General features: G+C 39.2%; 2 protein-coding genes and 1 long non-coding RNA gene across 3 annotated transcripts; 2 read left to right on the top strand and 1 right to left on the bottom strand.

The window, feature by feature from the left end:
* The first annotated feature begins 4,173 nt into the window (after window positions 1-4,173).
* LOC310724414 (interferon-inducible GTPase 5-like) lies at window positions 4,174-9,131 on the top strand. The gene is given in 5 exon segments (XM_083538433.1): window positions 4,174-4,296; window positions 7,184-7,574; window positions 7,577-7,738; window positions 7,933-9,028; window positions 9,081-9,131. Coding segments are annotated over 4 exon segments (1,302 nt in total). The 5' UTR covers window positions 4,174-4,176; the 3' UTR covers window positions 8,562-9,028; window positions 9,081-9,131.
* A 71-nt stretch (window positions 9,132-9,202) lies between these two features.
* tmx1 (thioredoxin-related transmembrane protein 1) lies at window positions 9,203-16,808 on the bottom strand. The gene is made up of 8 exons (XM_083538459.1): window positions 16,543-16,808; window positions 13,850-13,965; window positions 13,722-13,767; window positions 13,332-13,460; window positions 12,902-12,947; window positions 12,596-12,697; window positions 10,114-10,180; window positions 9,203-10,006 (listed from the first exon to the last, which is right to left on the bottom strand). Exons 1-8 carry the CDS (start codon window positions 16,791-16,793, stop codon window positions 9,822-9,824), a joined length of 942 nt encoding a protein of 313 aa, XP_083394585.1. The 5' UTR covers window positions 16,794-16,808; the 3' UTR covers window positions 9,203-9,821.
* On the top strand, window positions 11,315-12,445 carry LOC310724449. The gene is made up of 2 exons (XR_014533068.1): window positions 11,315-11,561; window positions 11,593-12,445. It is a non-coding gene; the product is annotated as an uncharacterized lncRNA (long non-coding RNA).
* Window positions 16,809-20,813: the final 4,005 nt, after the last annotated feature.

A 20,813-nucleotide genomic window follows, 5' to 3' on the forward strand; every position in this document is an offset into this window, starting at 1 on the left:
ATATATAAATTGTGCAAAATATTTTTAATAGGCCTACATTTAAAAAAAATCTTTCTCTCGCCAATAGGGGGTGCTGCAGCACCCCCAGCACCCCCACTTCCTGCGGCCATGTGCATTCAGAAACATTTAGCTAAAATTGTTTAGATAGCTAAAAATAATAGTTTGAATAAATCCTCCAAAATAATTTCAGCAGTATCCCAATCAGAATGCATTTGGTTTTGTTTGTAACTATTGAAGACCAAGGCTGACAAATAATTTAAAAACAGCAACAACAAAAAAAATTTAATTGACCAGAAATATAGTATAATTAATGTTACACAAATGAATGAAGCTTTGAAACTGTACTATGCAAATAATATAAAAAAGGTTGTGCATTTATTTCAAAATAATCTAATACAAAAGCAATGTGACAATGATATGTGATTTTTAGTAAGCTCCTGTTCTGAATGGAACTGAATTTTGTAAAAGTACAGATACTTTTTTAAAGACCAAACAATGACAAGTTCAGCTAAAGTCTTTCATGCAAGCTATGCAATCTCATTTAGCAAAACAGTTTTTGTCACACTACTGCCAAAATATAAAGAGTGGAACAATAGTTTTTTTTCTAACACATTGTCATGCGGAGATATGGAGGCGGAAGCCGAAATACCAGTTTAATTCCACAAAAAGGCAAAGCCAACACAAAACACTCACACCGGATACGGAGAGTCACAAACCGAAAGTATATATCCGCTCGGGAAGAGTAATTCACAGATGTGCTTGGGAAATCGCGATGCTGGGCAGGAACACATGAACTTAATCCACACAGAGAACACAAATGCAGCCGTACCGGGAGGATCGAGGTAATCCGGGGTGCGCTCCGGATAGGAATGTGGTTAGGATGTGATTAGTGCGACGGAGAGACGCGCCTTGCGGGCGGGGCGTGCACGAGAGAAGGAGCGGGGCATTCCCTGAAGCCCCGAAGTATGACAGCCACTGAAGGGGGTGTGGCAGGGGGCTTCCCCGAAGTACAGCGGCTTGACAGCCGCTAAAGGAGGCATGGCAGGGTGATCCCTGACACCACCCCCCCCAAAGGGGCTGCTCTGGATGCCCCCATCCCATAGAAAGTCCAGTGGGCCGGAGCACTCGGAGGAGGGCCCCTCCAATTGTCCAGGGTCGAAGAGGGCCCGGCTGGAACTGCCACAGAAACAGGGAAAGCCGGGAAGGACTCGAGGCGGAGCGTCCACCCCTGTGAAGAGCTGGAACGGGAAAACAGCCACAGCGGGGTCCTGGAATGGAGCGCAGCCCAACCCGGAGACCAGGAACGGGGCAAAGTCCTCGGCGTGGACTGGAGGCGGAGAGACGCTACCCATGAAGGCCAGGAACGAAGCGAAGCCCCCGGCGACGACTGGAGGCGAAGAGACGTCACCCACGGAGACCCGGAGTGGAACGACGCCCACAGCAAGAACCAGAGGCGAGGCGACGCACCCAGCAGAGACAGGATGCAGTGAGACACCCACCACGGAGGCCTGGAACTGAGTGGAGTCCCGGGCGGAGGTCCGGAGCTCGGAGACAGCCACCGTGCGGACCTGGAGCGGAGCAACGCCCTAAGCGAAGACCGGAGGCAGCGTGGCGTCTTTAGCAGAGGTTTGGAGCCGAGAGACGGCTACCCCGGCGTCCTGGAACGGAGCCCCGTCCACCACGGAAACCCGGACCGGCACGACGACCTCGGTGATGACCAGAGGCCTAGCGACGACCACCCCGGTGACCTGGAACGGATCGACGCTACCCAGGAAGGGCTGGAGAGAAGCCTCTTCACCCACGGGGACCCGGAACGGGACGACAACCCTGGCAACCACCGGAGGCAGGGTGGAGATCTCAACGGGGCTTGCCGGCTGAAAGACACCCTGGATGGAGACCGGAGACGGAGCGACGCCCCTGATGGAGAACAGCGGCCGAGCCTTGCCTTCGACGGAGGCCTAAAGATGAGCCATGCCCTCAGCCCTCAGCTTCAGACCTGGGCTGGCGTTTTCTCTCTCTGAGGGCCTTGGGACTGCTAGGCCGTCCTTACATGCTTCGGGAAGTTTAATGTCACCTCCGGCGTGGCTCTGGGACGGAACATCGCTGTCGACGGAGCTCAGGAGCGAGACATCGCCCGGAGTGGGACTCTGTGACATGGCGTCGCCCGGAGAGGGACTCGGAGGCGTGACTTCGCCTTCAGGGGAACTCTGTGACGTGGCCTTGCCTTCTGAGAGACTGTGGGGCGAGCCGTCACCTTCAAGGAGACTGTGGGCAAGCCTTCGCCTTTGGTGGAGCCTGGGGGCAGCGGTTCGACGTCCCTTTCGCAGTCTCGGAGCTGAGTCAAGTGCTCTGGGGACCCCTTGGGCGGAGAGGAGCTCTCGGGGACGCTTTGGAGCTGAACTGAGCTCTCTGGGTAGCTCTGGAGCCAAGCTGAGCTCTCCTTTGAACGCTGGAGCGACGCTGAGCTCTCCTTGGGGCCCGGCAGCATAGAGGAGCTCTCCTGGAAGCCTAGGAGCAGAGAGGAACCCGCCTGGAAACCTAGGAACAGAGAGGAAGCTGCCTGGAAACCCTGGAGTGAAACTGAGCTTGCCTGAAGACCCTGGTGCGGAACCCAGCTTGCCCGGAGACCTTGGAACGGAACTGAGCTCGCCTGGAGCGGAATGGAGCTCGCCTGGATACCCTGGAGTGGAGAGGAGCTCTGAGAGGTGGCGCCTGGAAGTTCTGGGATGAGGCTGTGCTCTCCGGAAGATCTTGGAGGGAAGTCGTGCTCTCCGGGACATCCTGGAGCGACGCCGAGCCCTCCGGGAGATCCTGGAGCGAAACCGAGCTCTCCTTAGGAATCTGTAGCGAAGCTGAGCTCTCTTCAGGAATCTGAAGTGAAACAAAACCATCCTAAAGGAGAGTTCCTGGAGGTCCTGGAGCGGAACGGAGCCATCCTGGATGGCCTGGAACATGGTGGAGATCCCTTGGAGAACCTGAGGCGGAGCGGAGCTTTCCTGGAGGGCCTGAAGCAGGGCGGAGATCTCCAGGAAACTCTGATGCAGAACGGCGCTCTCGGAAGTGGGAGAGAGGTGATGGAGATCCACCGTGATCATTCCGAGTTCCCTGGTGAAAAGCCGGATGAATCGGGCGTATGAGCCGAACTGGCCTCCAGTCGCATTCCACAGCTCACAGGCAAGAGCGAGGGTTTCTCCCGACAGCAGAGAGATATGGAACGCGATCTTCGCTCTTTCAGAGGGGTAGACAGACGAGTGCGACTCCATATAGCCATCCACACTCCGTAAAACGCGCCCCACTCAGCCCTGTTACCGGAGAAGCTAGCCGGGAACCCCGTGACTTCATCAGGGGGGCGTGGTGCTGCCGAGCACGGCCACGAGATGGCTGCAAGTTTCCTGGCTTTCCCGGGGGCAGAGCATCTCTTCCTTGTCTTCTTTCTTTTGATCTTTCTTATCAGAACAGTCCTTCTCTAGAAAGTTTTTATTTTTTTTCTTCTTCTGGAAAAGTCCTCCTTCTTTTCTTTTGTGTCCATTTTGGGGGTCCTTTATTCTGTCATGTGGAGATATGGAGGCGGAAGCCAAAATACCAGCAAACAGAGTTTAATTCCACAAAAAGGCAAAGCCAACACAAAACATTGAAATACGGAGAGTCACAAATGAAAGTATATATCCGCTCGGGACGAGTAATCCACAGATGCGCTTGGGAAAGCGCGGTGCTGGGCAGAAACACAGGAACTTAATCCACACAGAGAACACAAATGCAGCCGTACCGGGAGGATCGGGGTAATGCGGGGTGCGCTCCGGAAGGGAAAGCGCAGCCGTGGAGAGAGAGGAGTCCGAGAAAGCAGGTACGTAGCGGAAATGCGCATACGCCTATACACACGTACATGAACCTACACGAACAGGCAGTACGAGCTAAGCACGCACGTACGTACTGACAAACACGCTGGGGCACCTACAGTGTACATCCACAGTGGACTATGTACATACAATAAAGGACCCCGAGTGTGTGTGCAGTGAGTGTTCATATAGGCGGTGCGATTAGCGTGTAGATGCGAGTCAGGTGTGTGTAATTAGTGTGACGGAGAGACGCGCCTTGCGGGCGGGGCACGCACGAGAGAAGGAGCGGGGCATTCCCCGAAGCCCCGAGGTTTGGCAGGGGATCCCTGACACACATAACATGGTAAACCTGAATGACAAGAAACACAACTTGGTCTGCTCTTTTTACAACGTCTCATTTGCCAGTGTATTACAACACTTCAGGGACACGTATTGTGGTTTTTATTCTCCGGGTGTAAAGGTAAGTTTTTATGAGTTTTTATGTAAAGTATTTAAACACATTTGCTAAAATGACAAATAAAAAATTAAAACAAAAGTAACAAGAAAAACATTATGGCACACATATGCAGACACACAAATAGAGACATAGAAATAGATAGAGAGAGATTACAATGTAATGTTATCTTCAGACTTAAATAAAAATATTTAGTCTTCTTTTATTTGAATTAGAAATGTACATACAAGGGAGAAGTGACAAATTTAATTATGAGAACAATCATTTAATAAAATCAACGATGGTATGATAATTATATGCAACACACTAAATGCAGAATTATGAGCAGTTTACAGCAGATGTCAGTAAATAAATGGTACACAATCCTAGAGAATTATTTTTTTGACTTCAGCATTTTGTTGCTTTTCACAGACATATACACTATTCTACAGGTTCCACTTTCTTTACAATGGTTAATTTCAGAGACATTAAGAACTGAGATCTATTAGAACCACCAAGTGTTTCTCTATCAGAGAGAATGGAAGCTATAGACCAAATTATTAACTTTATGTGCAAAAATGATCTGATTTAAATTAGATTAGAATAAAAAAAAACTGTTTGAAATCATGAATTGTTAAAGGATTTTTATTGTATTTGTTAAATTAAGTGTATGTGCATGTTTAAGAAGTATAGTTTAAACCATTCTCAACCTTAGAATAATGCAGACATTAGCTGCATCTGAAATCGCTCAGTCATTCACTTTTAGCAGTGGTGGGCCGTTAGGGCCAGCAAAGCCTTCTCTGCTTACCTAAACACTATCAGAAGCACTGACCTACATTAACAAACTAAATTCCAATATTTGTTTCAGGAAATTGTATTCATTTTAACAGAACACTCTATTTTCTTCATTCTAATGGCTGCAATGCTTCCAGTAGGTGTATGTGAATGCTAGATTTTTTGTCCAATTAGATTTTAACCTCTAAGTCCTGCCATGTCAATCTAATTTGCCCAGGGCCTTTAGATTCAGTAGTGCTGGCCTATTTACCTTAATCTATATAAGAAATGAATCTGTTTCTGGCCAGAGCGAAAATGTTACAGCCAAGTTTGACTAGCAATACACGTCTATAGTGCTCTGCACCCGTTAATACATTCAAATCTACGTTAATAGAGTTAGACTTTTTTGCGCCCAAAATGGCTGACGGAGGAAGAGAAATTGATTTGGTCTCGGACAAACAAACCTAATTCCAAAAAAGTTGGGACACTGTACAAATTGTGAATAAAAAACAGAATGCAATGATGTGGAAGTTTAAAATTTCAATATTTTATTCAGAATACAACATAGATGGCATATTAAATGTTTCAACTGAGAAAATTTATTATTTTAAGAGAAAAATAAGTTGATTTTAAATTTCATGGCATCAACACGAGTTGGGGAAAAAACAAATGAACAAATATATCTTGAATGACAGGTGTCTGGTCCAATGATTGGTAAGTTTCCATTCACCAACTATACCTACCTTTTCCGGTTTGTCTGAATTTTGTCGTTGTGTTTTCGGATTTGTTCATTTGTTTTCAAATTTGTTCATTTGTTTTTGGATTTGTTAATTTGTTTTTGGATTTGTTGTTTTGTTTTCGAATTTGTTAATTTGTTTTTGGATTTGTTGTTTTGTTTTTGCATTTGTTAATTTGTTTTTGGATTTGTTGTTTTGTTTTTGCATTTGTTATTTTGTTTTCAGATTTGTTAATGTGTTTTGCACATCTCGGTCATCGTTGATGTCTCATTACCAACAGTAACATCTATTTAAATCTTAATAGCACTTTGTAATAGATCACTCAGACTTTTTGGGTAAGAACCTGGCAGTCGCAAAATGAAGCTATTACAATGTCATTTACAAATGTCTTTTTCGAAGTCCGGGTGCTGAACTGACCTGTCTGCAGTCCAGGTTATTGAGTATTCGAAAACATAGGTGCATAATAAAAAAACAAAAAAACAAAAAAGGTTTATGCATGGGCGTAAATTTTATATAACAGTAGGGGGGACAATGAATATAAAATTTCTCATGAGCAATTTTTGAAGGGGGACACAAATAACACAGTCAAATTTACTTACAGTATAAAGACACAGTGTCCCCACAGTGAAAACATTTGTTTCTATCATTATTATTGTAGCACGGAGACTGCGTCAATTATAATGGTAATTCAAACTGCTTTACATAAATAAAGTATAACTATCATAAAAAAAAATTAAAATAATCACAACAATAAAAAAAAGGAATTAAAAAAAGGGTTTAACATTTTATTTACAAATTAGCTATTATAAACAAGCTAACGTTAACTATATAGGTCATATTTTAATCGCTAATATAGCACATTCATGGAAAATTACATTGCTAATCAGCATTTTTGTCGCAACTTATTTATGAATGAGTCTGCATTAACTATAATAAAGAGAATCACTTTATTTAAAGTGAATAAAATCCCCTAGTTAATGGACAGTGTTGTGCTAGTTACTAAAAAAATAGTAACTAGTTACAGTTACTCGTTACTACATTCAAAAACTTAGTTACTTTGTTGATTACTTACACCAAAAAGTAATGTGTTACTGTTAAAAGTAACTTTTTTGTTACTTTTTTAAAGAACGTTCTTTAATGTTCCCATTAATGCCCTTAATGGGTTTATGGTTATGGTCTACAAACACAAAATTGACTTAAACACAAAGTAATTTTTAAACACTATTTTATTAAATAATGAGCATATTTCCACTTTGAGAAACTCGTCTTGCTCTCGCCACGACTCGCCATTACTGCCGCAAAGAGTTGAATAAACGGGGAGACACGCCCATGGGTTTATGGTTTATGTGTAAACACCAGTTTATGTCAATTTTTTTTGTTTATTTTTGTTGTTGTTTGTTTAGATGGATCAGTCTGACATTAAGGATGCTGCTGAAATTGAAGACATTAAAATGTCACTAGCCAATGAAGATCTGCCATCAGCTGTTGACAAGATTAAGGATTATTTTGCACAGCTAGACAGTGTGGAACTGAACATTGCTGTAACAGGAGAGACTGGATCTGGAAAGTCCACATTTATTAATGCCTTTAGGGGTTTAGGGGATGAAGATGAAGGGTCTGCAGCAACTGGTGTTGTTGAAACAACTACAAAACCTGCTAATTACCCTCATCCCAAATTCCCAAATGTCAAATTGTGGGATCTCCCTGGCATTGGATCCCCCAGATTCAAAGCTGATGAATATGTCAAACAAGTTCAATTTGAACAATATGATTTTTTCATCATCATCGCATCAGAGTGTTCAGAGAATGCCATGTGAATCTGGCAGCAGAAATAGATAAAATGAAAAAGTTTTATTTCATTCGCTCAAAGATTGACAGCAACATTGACGCTGAGAAAAGAAAGAAGAATTTTAACAAACAACAGACACTGGAAATAATTCGAAACAAATGCATTAAAGGTTTACACATTACATTAACTCATTCATGTCAACTTTTAACTCATTTAATACCATTATATGTATATTTTTTAAATACATTAAAATTAGGGAAGGAACATTTAGGTGACAATGATGATATTTGATTATTGAATGTTTTAGATCATTGTATTGGTAAATGGCCATTTTGAAATGTTTTAAATCCATTTTTATTCTAGGTCTAGAAGAGATTGGTCTAAAGTCTCCTAGTGTCTTCCTGATCTCTTGCTTTGAACTGAGTCTGTATGATTTCAATCACCTTGAGGAGACCATGGAGAGAGAACTTCCCCAGTACAAGAGAGATGTACTGATGCTGGCACTTCCAAATATCAGTCTAGAGATCAATGAGAGGAAAAAGAAGGCACTGCAGAAAAACATCTGGAAGTTGGCTCTGCTCTCTGCCTCAGTTGCAGCTGTGCCAATACCTATCTTAAATGCAGCTGCATCAATCAGTGTAGATGTGACCATATTGGTGAAAGAGCTTAAGAGATATTATGATGCCTTCAGTTTGGACCCAGACTCTTTACAGAAACTGTCTGAAAGATCAGGGAAGTCAGTTGATGAGCTAAAATCTGTGCTAAAATCTCCTCTACGTCAAGAAATAACCAAAGATCTGGTTATTAAGTTGATTCCAAATGCAAGTCTTTTAGTTGTAGGCGCAGCAGTAGAATACTGGATGGGTTTTATTCCTTTCCTGGGATCTCTGGTAGCTGGGCCACTGTCATTTGGTATTATTTACTTTACACTGCAGAGTTGTCTTAACGGACTCGCTGAAGATGCTCGCAATGTGCTCATGGTGGCTCTGTAGTTATCAGAAGCTAAATTTAAATGTTCTCTTCAAACTCCATTATAAATTCTTATCATATAATGTTTGTTCCACAAACACTACATACATACTTTCTTTTGTTAATATTACATATTAAAATACAGATTTAGCCACACCATATGTTTAGTTTACAGTAGGCTTTAGCTTATAAGCATCATTACAAGAAAATAATTATATTATTGTGATGTGGGTGATAGTGTGAAATATTAAAACAGCTTCGAATTAGGCACATCCAGTCAGATTTTAGATCAGAAATGAAAACATTTATTAAGCAGTCTCTTTGCTGAAATGTATGTGACTACAATTATGACTTTTAACTGACATTTTCTGTATTTATGAATTTCAAATACTTTGTGGTGTCACATCATATGAATAATAAAAAAGGCAGCCTACAACTGAATTAAATAGAGTAATTGTGATTAACCAGTGTAGACCAAGTAGGTATGCAGGTGCTTCACACCACTCCTGGCAGATATCCTATTAGGTTTCTCAGACTCACAGGTATAGGTATCTGTTAATGCATACTTAATAAACTAATCAGGGTTTATAAAATGCATTTATTTAAAAATTTGAAATTGTTTCTTTGGATATGAAATTAAATAAACATCCTGAATATATATATATCAGGGAAAACAGCCAACTTTATTTGCAGTCACATTACAGCATGGGATTTTTCCAGGAGAATGGCTTATTAGCATTAAAGCAAAAGCATTAGTGTGCCATCCCACAGCTCAAAACTGAACATCACACAGTTGCATAATAGCCATTCTAATGAATAAAAGATAACTAATAAGAATCCAATACTAACACACTTCAGATAACCACAAGGAAGTATCTGACATAAAAACTAATCAAATGAATAAAATACTGCAGAGAAGAATGCAAAATGGAGTAATGAACATTTTATGCTTTTCAAAATAAGTTCTGCTCAGGAAGGTAACTATTAGCTTAGTTAAAAAGCAAACATTTCATAAACAAAAAATCTCAAACATTTTCCTGGCCCCTGTCCAACACTTTTACTCCCATCTTTCTCTCCCAGTCCTTCCCTTCTTTCTCTCACACACAAAAGGAAAAGAGGGTGAAACTGTGGAACTGAAGGGAAGGATACAGGGCAAACACACAGTGAGAACTCTGACATCATCAGTGATGTCATTAGGAGGCCTGCCAAGTTGGCATGAGCGTGCGTTTCCATAGAAATTTGGTTGGTCTGGTGATGCAAATTCACACTTCTTCTCCAGGTCTCTAGGTGTCCTCCTCCTCATCTCCTCCCACTGCTCTCCTCCTCACAGTGTCCTCTTTTACACCTTCACTTCCCCACTTCTCCCCACTTCCAACATATTCATCTTCATCCTCCTCTTCTTCTCCATCAGCTTCCTGCTCTTCCTCCAGCTGCTGCCGAAGGCGTGCCTTCTCCATTGCGTGCCTCTCTGCTCAACCACACAACACACAGCAAATCCTTAGGTCATATACCAAAAACACAGAGGAATGTCATTTGGTCGTTTAAGGTACCAGAGATGCTTTTTAACACACTCACTATTATGGTAGGCAGAAGAAGAAAAGCGACGTGATGGAAATACAAAATCAGCGAAAAACACCAGCACCTGTGGGGAAAAAGACAGAGAGACGAAGAGAACATTTCTAGGTGTGAATGTTACATAAGAAACTTACTCATATCTAACATTTGGGTATATGTAGAAGCTATAATCCGCATTTGGGTATATATCTATCAAACCCTAAACTTTTGGTTAATTGACCTTTGTGAAGAAAATCTGGATAAATCCATGTTATTGTATACATTTTTTATTATTATTATAAAGTAACTTCCAGTAAGGGTCTTAACGACCTCTTCACTTAAGTAAGACATTTGGCATCAGTATGTAAAGCTTAGAGTGTGAAAAATCCCACTGTGTTCCAAATGGTCGTAAAGTGACCGTATTTATATTAGTAATTAAGTAGTCAAATTCCATTTTACATCATCACAGTCAATTTCTGTTTCTAAATGTTTGAGATTTCCCTTTGATGGAAATTATCACCAAAACACAATCAGTAAATCACATGCCATTAAAAAAATGTAGATATTAGTCTGTCAACTATCCTCCCTATGGTATTTGCCCCTTGACTGACGTACAGGGTGGCCTGTCTGAGATCTCTTCTAACACACGGGTCACTACTCATGCGCAGTCAAACGTGTGCGAGCTACTGCAAAACTCCAGCAGGCTAAGTATCTCTACTTATTTATGCGATTCAGCCTTTTCCCAAATGAAGATTATTAAGTATAAAATTCCGCTTACTCACACAGTATCTCACAAAAGTGAGTACACGCTTCTCATTTTAGCAACCATTTTAGTATCTTCTCAAGAAACAATACTATAGAAATAAAACTTGGATATATTTTAGAGTAGTCAAATGTATAGCTTGTATAGCAGTATAGATTTACTGTCCTATAAATTATATATTTATATATATATATATATATATATATATATATATATATATATATATATATATATATATATATATATATAATATTTTTTTTATATAAAATTGTATGTATATGCAATGGTGTGAAAAAGTGTTTGCCCCCTTCCTGATTTGATTTATTATTTTTTTTTTTTTTGCATGTTTGTCACACACTAATGTTACAGATCATCAAACTAATTTAAATATATGTAAACGATAACAAGTGAACACAACATGCAATTTGTAAATAAAGGTTTTTATTATTATATAAAACAAAATCCAAAACTACATGGCCCTGTGTGAAAGTGTTTGCCACCTAAACCTAATAACTGGTTGGGCTACCGTTTGTGATAACTTGCAATGAGTCTGTTACAGCGCTGTGGAGGAATTTTGTTCCACTCATCTATGCAGAATTGTTGTAATTCGGCCACACTGGAGGGTTTTCGAGCCTGAACCGCCTTTTTAAGGTCATCACAGCATCTCAATAAAATTCAGGTCAGGACTTTGACTAGGCCACTCCAAGTCTTAATTTAGTTTTTCTTCAGCCATTCAGAGGTGGACTTGCTGGTGTGTTTTGGATCATTGTCCTGCTGCAGAACCCAAGTTCACTTCAGCTTGAGGTCATGAACAGATGGCCGGACATTCTTCTTCAGGATTTTTTGGTAAACAGCTGAATTCATGGTTCCATTTATCACAGCAAGTCTTCCAGGTCCTGAAGCAGCAAAACAGTCCCAGACCATCACACCACCACCACCATATTTTACTGGTATGATGTTCTTTTTCCGAAATGCAGTGTTACTTTTACGCCAGACGTAATGGGACACACACCTTCCAAAAACTTTTGTCTCGTCCGTCCACAGAGTATTTTCCCAAAAGTCTTAGAGATAATCAAGATGTTTTCTGTCCAAACTGAGTTGAGCCTTTATGTCCTTTTTGCTCAGCAGCGGTTTTAGTCTTGGAACTCTGCCATGCAGACCATTTTTGCCCAGCCACTTTCTCATGGTGGAGTCATGAACACTGACCTTAACTGAGAAAAGTGAGGCCTGCAGTTCTTTGGATGTTGTTGTGGGGTCTTTTGTGACCTCTTTGATGAGTCGTCGTTGTGCTCTTGGAGTAATTTTGGTCGGCCGGCTACTCCTGGGAAGGTTCTCCACTGTTCCATGTTTTTGCCATTTGTGAATAATGGCTCTCACTGTGGTTCACTGGAGTCCCAAAGCTTTAGAAATGGCTTTATAACCTTTTCCTGACTGATAGATCTCAATTACTTTCATTTGTTTCTGAAATTTTTTTTGGATCTCAGCACGGTGTCTACCTTTTGAGGATCTTTTGGTCTACTTCTCTTTGTCAGGCAGGTCCTATTTAAGAGATTTCTTGATAGCGAACAGGTGTGGCAGTAATCAGGCCTGGGTGTGGCTAGAGATATTGAACTCAGGTGTGATAAACCACAGTTTTAACAGGGGGGGCAAACACATGCACACAATGTATCCCTACTGGAAATAGTTGTTACAAACCTAATGTTGAATGTTGAGTATCAGTGAATCTGTGTGTGATCTTACCAGTCCAAGGGTGAGTCCCGATAAGAGAGTTACTAAGCCGAAAATTACATAAGAACCCCAGACCGGAATTCCGACTTGCTCTGTCAGGTAGGTGTGGCATTGCTGTAACACAAGCACAATGTTACTACATGCCAGAAACAATATCCTTAAAAAAAAAAAAACTATTAATAACAATAAAGAACTCAAAGGCTTGAGAAATGTTGCTGAAAAAATACTTATTACCAATACGACAGGATGGATTTACGTTCTCTGTAAAATACCATACGAGTATAAAAATGTTGTCGATTAAAATAAAACTGTTCATACCCTGATAAACATGGACAGCTTAAAGAGAGCTGACATCATATTCATCCTAAAAACAGAGCACAAAATAATTATATACATTTAGATAAACAACTCCAGAATTACTGTAACACTAAGTAAAGCTATGAAAGTTTATAAAGTTGTGAAAAAGCCTTTGTGGATAATTAGCTAAATATCATATTTGTAAGATTTTTTGAACAATGAACTTAAAATCTCTCAATATTAATGGCACCAATGCATTTACTAATTTAGTATCTCCTTGCTAAATATAATAGTTCTGTGTCAATGCCTACAATTTTTGATGTGACACGAGGATTCAAAGTAAGAGTACTCCTTGTAACTTAACTATGCTGTGAGGCAGCAGTGCTACCCACCAACGAAATGCCCTAAAAGGAAACAGAAGAGTCGAGATACACAGTAGGATGGTGCTCACATGAAAGAGGAAGGACCAAACCAAGTGGAAATAGGCTCGATGCTTTGCCATTTTTTCTCATCAATGAAACTCAGAAAGTCTTCTTTAGTGCGTGCACCCTGGTACCGCCGAAACACTCCATCTTTACAGCTGGATTGCACACAATACACAAAGCATATATCTTAGTTTACCATAAAACATTCATACTTTTCAGCAGACACATACACACACCCCACTCTAACTCCCCAGCATGTGTGTGAGTCATAAGTAGTTATAATAGGCTCAATGTCAGGAAATGAAACTAACCTCAACACACTATCGAGCACATTAAAATACATTACACTTGAGAACCATCACAAAGTTTTCCCTTTTAAATAAAAATATAAGGTGTCACAAGTAGCATGGACTTACTGGTATATGGTTGGAAGAGCTGTGATGATGAACCTGCCACTCAAACCTGCAACAAAATTAAACATATGAAGGAGATGATTTCTTAAACACAAACACCAAATCAAATAAAGTTTAAACGATAAATTTACCAGGCTGCTCAGTTACATCCACTTTAGCGATGCTGACCCCAATGTCCTCACTCCAGTCTGCAAATTCATTCCATACAGGCTGTAGCTGCTGACAAGCTGGACACCACGGCGCATAACTGCCACAAGTGCAAAATTATAATATAATATAAATATAATAAACATGTATTGTTTATATATTATATTGTCAAATAATAATCACAGAAAAGTCATATACAACTCATCACCCACCTCAAGCACTTAAACTTTTTGCAATTCAGTTTCAATATTAGGCATTTTATACAAAATGGGTCCCTTTAGACAATGTGTGTGCATGTGTGTGTGTGTGTGTGTGTGTGTGTGTGTGTGTGTGTGTGTGTGTGTGTGTGTGTGTGTAACCCTCATCTGTTTAATGGTATAAATGAAATATGTCTAAGTCCCTAAGTGACTACAGGAATCTGCGAAATGCCAGAAATATAAATGTTAGCCTCATCTGTGTGTGTGTGTGTGTGTGTGTGTGTAACCCTCATCTGTTTAATGGTATAAATGAAATATGTCTAAGTCCCTAAGTGACTACAGGAATCTGCGAAATGCCAGAAATATAAATGTTAGCCTCATCTGTGTGTGTGTGTGTGTGTGTGTGTGTAACCCTCATCTGTTTAATGGTATAAATGAAATAATTTTAAGTCCCTGAGTGACTACAGGAATCTGCGAAATGCCAGAAATATAAATGTTAGCCTAATCTGTTGTACAGGGACATAAAAGCTGGGGTGCTGTGTAAAAATGTAAACAAAAACAGAATGCAATGGCTTGCAACACATCTCAGAAAAGTTGGGACAGGAGCATGAAAATTAAGTGTTACTAAATAGATACAGCGGGCAGAACATTTTGCTACTTATTAGGTAGGTTGGTAGCATGGTTGTAGTAATGTTTGATATGCTGGTACTGGAAAAATAAGAGTATATATTTTATTTCAAATGGTACAATATAATTTTGTTGAATTAGGTATTTCATACGGTGCTGTTCAGAGATTCGCCTGTAAGCGGCAGTGCTTTCCAAATTGGTAAAAAACCGTTAAAAGATTAAAAATATATGCACATGCACTGATTGTTACTTCAGTTTCATTTTTTTACCTTAAAGTCAGAATGTAACGTTAATATGTTCTGTTTTTCTTACATTTTGAGACATTCGTTTGCACTATGTTTTTTTGTTACACTTTGTTACAAAAATAAGATAGGAATCTATTAATTATTATTTTAATAAAATTGTTTTCAATTCACTGTCATCTAAATCTGGTATCGTAGCAAAGCCAAAATTATTTCATCGAGGCATCCCTAAATGACTGGGTATAAAAAGAGTATCTTAAACAGGCAAAAGAGTCTATCAAAAGTTAAGTTTGCCAGAGTTTCACTACTCTGTAAAAAACTGTATCCGCAAATTATGGCACAATTTCAGAACCATGTTCCTCAAAATAAAACCGCAAACATTTCCCGTCTATATCTCATCATCTACCGTATGCAATAATAAAACGAAATCTCTGTGGGCATTTGGAAGACAGGTGAACATCAATACTGGATGCCTGTAATCTTCAGACTCTCAGGTGGCACTGCGTTACAATCAGCCAAGGTTTTGTATTGAAAATCATTGCATGGGCACAGAAACATCTCACAGTTCACCATGCCATCCACAAACGCCGATTAAATCTCTATAATTTAAAAAGAATCCATATGTGAACATGATAGAGAAACACCACCATCTTCTCTGGGCCAGAGCTCATTTTAAATTTACAATTAATTTTAAATTTAATGACGGAAAGTGGAAATTGTTCTGTGGTCAGACAAATACAAATGTTTAATTATTATTTTTTTAAACCATAGACACTGCATCCTCTAGACTAGCATAGCTTTGTAATAGAAGAGTCTGGGTGCTGATCTGTCCTGCCTGCAGTCCTGTGACAACCAAAGTCCAAATGACAATATTTGGTGCATGATGAAATGAAAAATATGACAAAAAAGACCAGCGACTGTTGTTTGTGTCAACATTCCTCTCCTAAAACTTTAGCCATTGGTCTCCTCAATTTCCAGACATAGTTGGACTGGTGTTAAAAGAAAACGGGATGCTACATAGGGGTAAAAATGGCCCTGTCCCAACATTTTTGAGACATGTTGCAGCCATCAATTTAAAAAAAAAAAATCACCATATGTATATATTTTTACCCCCAATATAATAGTACATTTTCTCAGTTTCAACATTTGATATGTTTACTGTGTTTTATTGAGAATACTATATGGGTTAATGAGATTTACAAATCATTGTTAATTTACAATTTTACATAGCGTTTCTACTTTTATATGTTATGCACGATTATTCGAAATGTCGACCTTGTTTATGGGTAAAAATGTAAGAGGTGATGAATGTGAGTGAGGATTATTAATTCTGCAATTCATTTCCTTTTTTCCCCAGAATGGGATCCTATTCAAAGAGCATCACACGCTAATTTATTATATATATATATATATATATATATATATATATATATATATATATATATATATATATATATATATATATATATGTAAAAAGTGTTGAGTGAGAATTTGGTAAACCTGCTCTGAAAACGATATGATATATTGCTCACAGAAGTTAAAAGATATCATTGAGCACACATTGGCTTTCTCTTGCTAATGTCGGCTAACTTGAGAGAGGCGGCAACTCACAATTCTATCATCCATTCCCCAGTCAGAATTTCCTCCCAGTTCACGTCCGTGATCACTCTCAGGTTGTCCCGCTTGGCCGTGACAGGCAGCACTAACAAACAGTAAAATACTACGATTGGGTACAAAAAAGAGATAAAGTTTAACTGCAAAACTGTTCTTGTTTCTCTCTTCCTGCCGCTCTCTGAAGACGCCATGTTTAGCAACTTCCGCTTTGGATAGTCGCTGCCGTCCAACTGTAAACCACGTGACATGGTTGTGTTTCAAATGGCGTCGGTGTATTTGTGCACTAAGAAGGAGACGACCTGAATTATTTCCTACATCATGTAATGTAAACTACACTTAAAACCACTAGGCATTTGAGACTCCGTGCTGTGGAATGGCCGTCTAGCTCAAATGGCCAGCTTTCTCTGACAACTCAAATCTTTTTTTTTTTAATGAAAACTGCTCTGCGCTCTGCGTTTGTTTTTATAATGAGGAAAATATTATTTTTATGATAGTTTGAGGGGTTTTTTTGCAACTTACAGATCAACAGTATTATACTAAATAATGAACTAATGAACCAATCAATTGAATGAATGTATGAATTCAACCATGTATATTACTAATATTTATAATAATATTACATTGTGTTCTAAACAAATATTTAGACTCAAGACACAGTCTTTCTATTGAATAGACATTCATGAGTGCAGAATAAGTGTATAAATTCATTAATTACTCCCACCTTTTTGTTGTTGTTGTTGTTGTAGATTATAATGGTTTATAGCTATTGTAAAGACTATTTTGAGAAAATTAGCTTAGGCCAGCTTTACTTAGGATTGAAATAGCTTATCCCAACATCCTCTGGCATTACTTAGTGTTCAGTCATAATTTCAGCATTGTTTAAATCTGTTAATTAGAAATACTTAATGTAAATATAACCAATCTAACTATATGGCAATATGCATAAATACATATATGGCAAAATATAGCCTATACTTTTGCACCAAGCAAAGGTGTATGCGAGCTTTACGTATTAAACTATATATATTCAAAGTAATAAATAGTTAGCAGATTTAGTATGAAAAACACAAAATGAGAGGTGTAAAACAGTAGCACTTATACATCGAAGGCCAGAAAAAAAGAGATGTTTTTAAATTGTTTATGGTATGAGAACAGAGGAGACAGTTTGTCAGGGCACAAGAAAAACAATAGATGTTATTAAACTGGGTACTGGAAAAGTGAAAATCACATGTGCATCCTAAAAGCTCGTAGGACGTGCTGACTGACTTCAATAAAGCTGTTTTGCTTCTTTTTCATCCACGACTGAAAGTTTGTTCATTTTGGTAAAGTGAAATTTTTATGTCAGGTGATATCAAAGATCATTTATTATTTTAAGTAAACTTGCTACTTTAGCAGTTGGAATTAGAATTGTAATAGTATGTATATGATAACTAGCCAAACTAAAGTAAACCTACATTATGATTCTAAATATCTGGGAGAATAATTTGCTAATGATTTAATATGTGTTGGTTCTATCACAATTTGAGCAAAGGATGTTACGATACTATATACTTTTTCAATCTTACACTCCTGGTTTTGGGAATGAGGGATTAAGAGACGAGTAAGGAAACGTCATACTACAGTTAGTGAGTTGCCTTGCTCCAGCAGAGGGCAGCAAAACAACATATAACCATTTAATCCGCATCCGCATAGCATGCATTTACAGAATGTGTGCGTCTGTGTGTGTGTGTGTGTGTGTGTGTATGTGTGTGTGTGTATATATATATATATATATATATATATATATATATATATATATATATATATATATATATATATATATATATACATACATTCATTTTGCCTTCCTATTCAGTCCATCTGTGCACATTACTGTTGGAGAGCTACAAGCAGTATTCACCAACATGCTGATGTGCTGATGTGCCCAAAGGTACATAGACTTTAACAGGGACCAGTTTCAGCATCTGTTGTAACTTTTGGGTTAATAAATAAAAACAAACCACTTGCTCGTTCAACTTGTCATACTATTACCTGAGGCGGGCTACTTTTCTGTGGATATCTAGTATAACATTATGACCACCTGCCTAATATTGTGTTGGTCCCCCTTTTGCTGCCAAAACAGCTCTAAATTTGCATTAGCATTTACTCCTTCAGCCATTTGAGCTACAGTAACTCATTGGTTGGATTGAACCACACAGGCCAACCTTTGCTCTCCATGTGCATCAGTGAGCCTTGGCCGCCCATTATCCAGTCGCCGGTTCACCACTGTTCCTTCCTTAGACCACTTTTGATAGATATTGACCACTGCAGACTGGGAACAGCCCACAAGACCTGCAGTTGTGGAGATGCTCTGACCCAGTTGTCTAGCCATCACAATTCGCGCCGTGTCAAATTCAAACTTAAATTCTTACCCTCCACACACTAACACACACACACACACACACACACACACACACACACACACACACACACACACACACACATATATACACACACACACACACACACACACACACACACACACACACACACACACACACACACACACACACACATACATTTAAAGATTAAACACTACTGATGTCAAGCATAGACAGAGTCTGCACTAACCTTAGAAAGTGTGTGTGTTAATAAGATCATTTGAAACCGTGTGTGTGTGTGTGTGTGTGTGTGTGTGTGTGTGTATGTATGTGTGTGTGTGTGTGTGTGTGTGTGTGTGTGTGTGTGTGTGTGTGTGTGTGTGTGTGTGTGCGTGTGTGTGTGTGTGTGTGTGTGAGTGTGTGTGTGTGTGTGTGTGTGTGTGTGTGTGTGTGTGTGTGTGTAATGAATTGCTAACGTGTAATGCTTTCTTGTGTCTCTGAATTCTCTGCCCTGCTCTAATACTAATAAGTGTGAGACTGTGAGCTTCAAAGTACATAAAACAATTTTTTGAGAGAGAAAATTAAATATAGTTAAGCAAATAAAACACACAGTTACATAGTAGCCATGTAATTGCTCCAGGAATGTTTTAATAATAAACTACAGTTTGAGAATATGACCAAGGTTAATGAGTTTAAACATAAATCATGAGTTTCATTCTGGTCTATAAATTATGGTTTTAGGCTTTTCTCATTAAACCCCAACTACTGGATAATAAAGAATAAGCTGAATAGGTGATATCTTCTCAAGCATGGCCATATTTGGAGAGCACTAAAATACAGAGAAAAAAGCCTACTGACGTAGGACATGCGCTTGATTCACAGGATATGAGTAGGAAGAGAGAAAATGCCAGAACTATGCAGACCGCATGAATAGGAAGAAGTAGGTAGAATAACCACTCACTCCCTCTAATCACTTTCTCCCTCTCTCTCTCCCTGTGACATACACACACAAACGGTTGCGCAAGGGGCTGCCTCTTCTCTCTGTATCAGGCATTCTCTAAAACACACAGAAATAAACACCATACCAAAGTAACTGCATATCAGCACTCTGTCACCCACACATACATCTCAGGGGCTTTATGAATAAGCTTCTTGTGTTGATTCATGATATTATATCATGATATGTGATTATTACATAACTGCCTATATTGGGTTGTAATATTCAAGGACTGGGATTTTTTTGACAATTATAAAAAAATATATATATATATATATATATATATATATATTTATGACACACCTCATCTGAAGCATTAATGTATGCAGGACTTACTTTATTCTTACAGCGTTTTTAATAGAGACCTGGATGATCTAAATGCGTGTTAAATGTAACAAAAAAAAAAGACTGCAAAAGGCCAACACCAGACTTTTACTGATTTTGGCTGCTGTTTTTTTCAGATTTCATCTAAAAAAAAAAAAAAAGAAAAGAAATGCATAGGAAAACAGAGCAAAGTGTTTCATAGGTGTGTAAAAGACCCTTTATGTGACCACTCTCTCTCTCTCTCTCTCTCTCTCTCTCTCTCTCTCTCTCTATCTCACTCACTTTCTCAGTCTGAGGAGGGCATTACATCAACAGGTACATTTTGGTTTTTGGAAACTGCTTCAATACAGAAACATAGTGTAACATCCACACCAAAGGAGCTTCTTCCTCACTAACTGAAGTCACTATCCACCTGAATAGAGTTTTTCTAGATATCTGTGCTATTTGTACAGATGTAGTTATGTGGTAACATTAAATATAGCACACAGATGGGCATCATCAGCAGAGATTTAAAAGCGGCATATAAAATACAGACAAAACCAGGTTTTTTTTAATTTATTTATTTTTTTATGTTTTGGAGGAGAAGC

Source organism: Silurus aristotelis (assembly GCF_946808225.1).
Source record: "Silurus aristotelis genome assembly, chromosome: 4".
Classification (NCBI taxonomy): Eukaryota; Metazoa; Chordata; class Actinopteri; order Siluriformes; family Siluridae; genus Silurus; species Silurus aristotelis.

What these genes read in the sequence shown, in the direction of transcription:
- tmx1 (XM_083538459.1), bottom strand. Translation starts at nt 16,793, where the DNA reads ATGTCACGTGGTTTACAGTTGGACGGCAGCGACTATCCAAAGCGGAAG. An exon ending in GGATGTAACTGAGCAGCCTG is followed by an intron (nt 13,768 to 13,849) that starts GTAAATTTATCG and finishes ATTTTGTTGCAG; the next exon opens with GTTTGAGTGGCAGGTTCATC. An exon ending in AGCTGTCCATGTTTATCAGG is followed by an intron (nt 12,698 to 12,901) that starts GTATGAACAGTT and finishes CTTGTGTTACAG; the next exon opens with CAATGCCACACCTACCTGAC.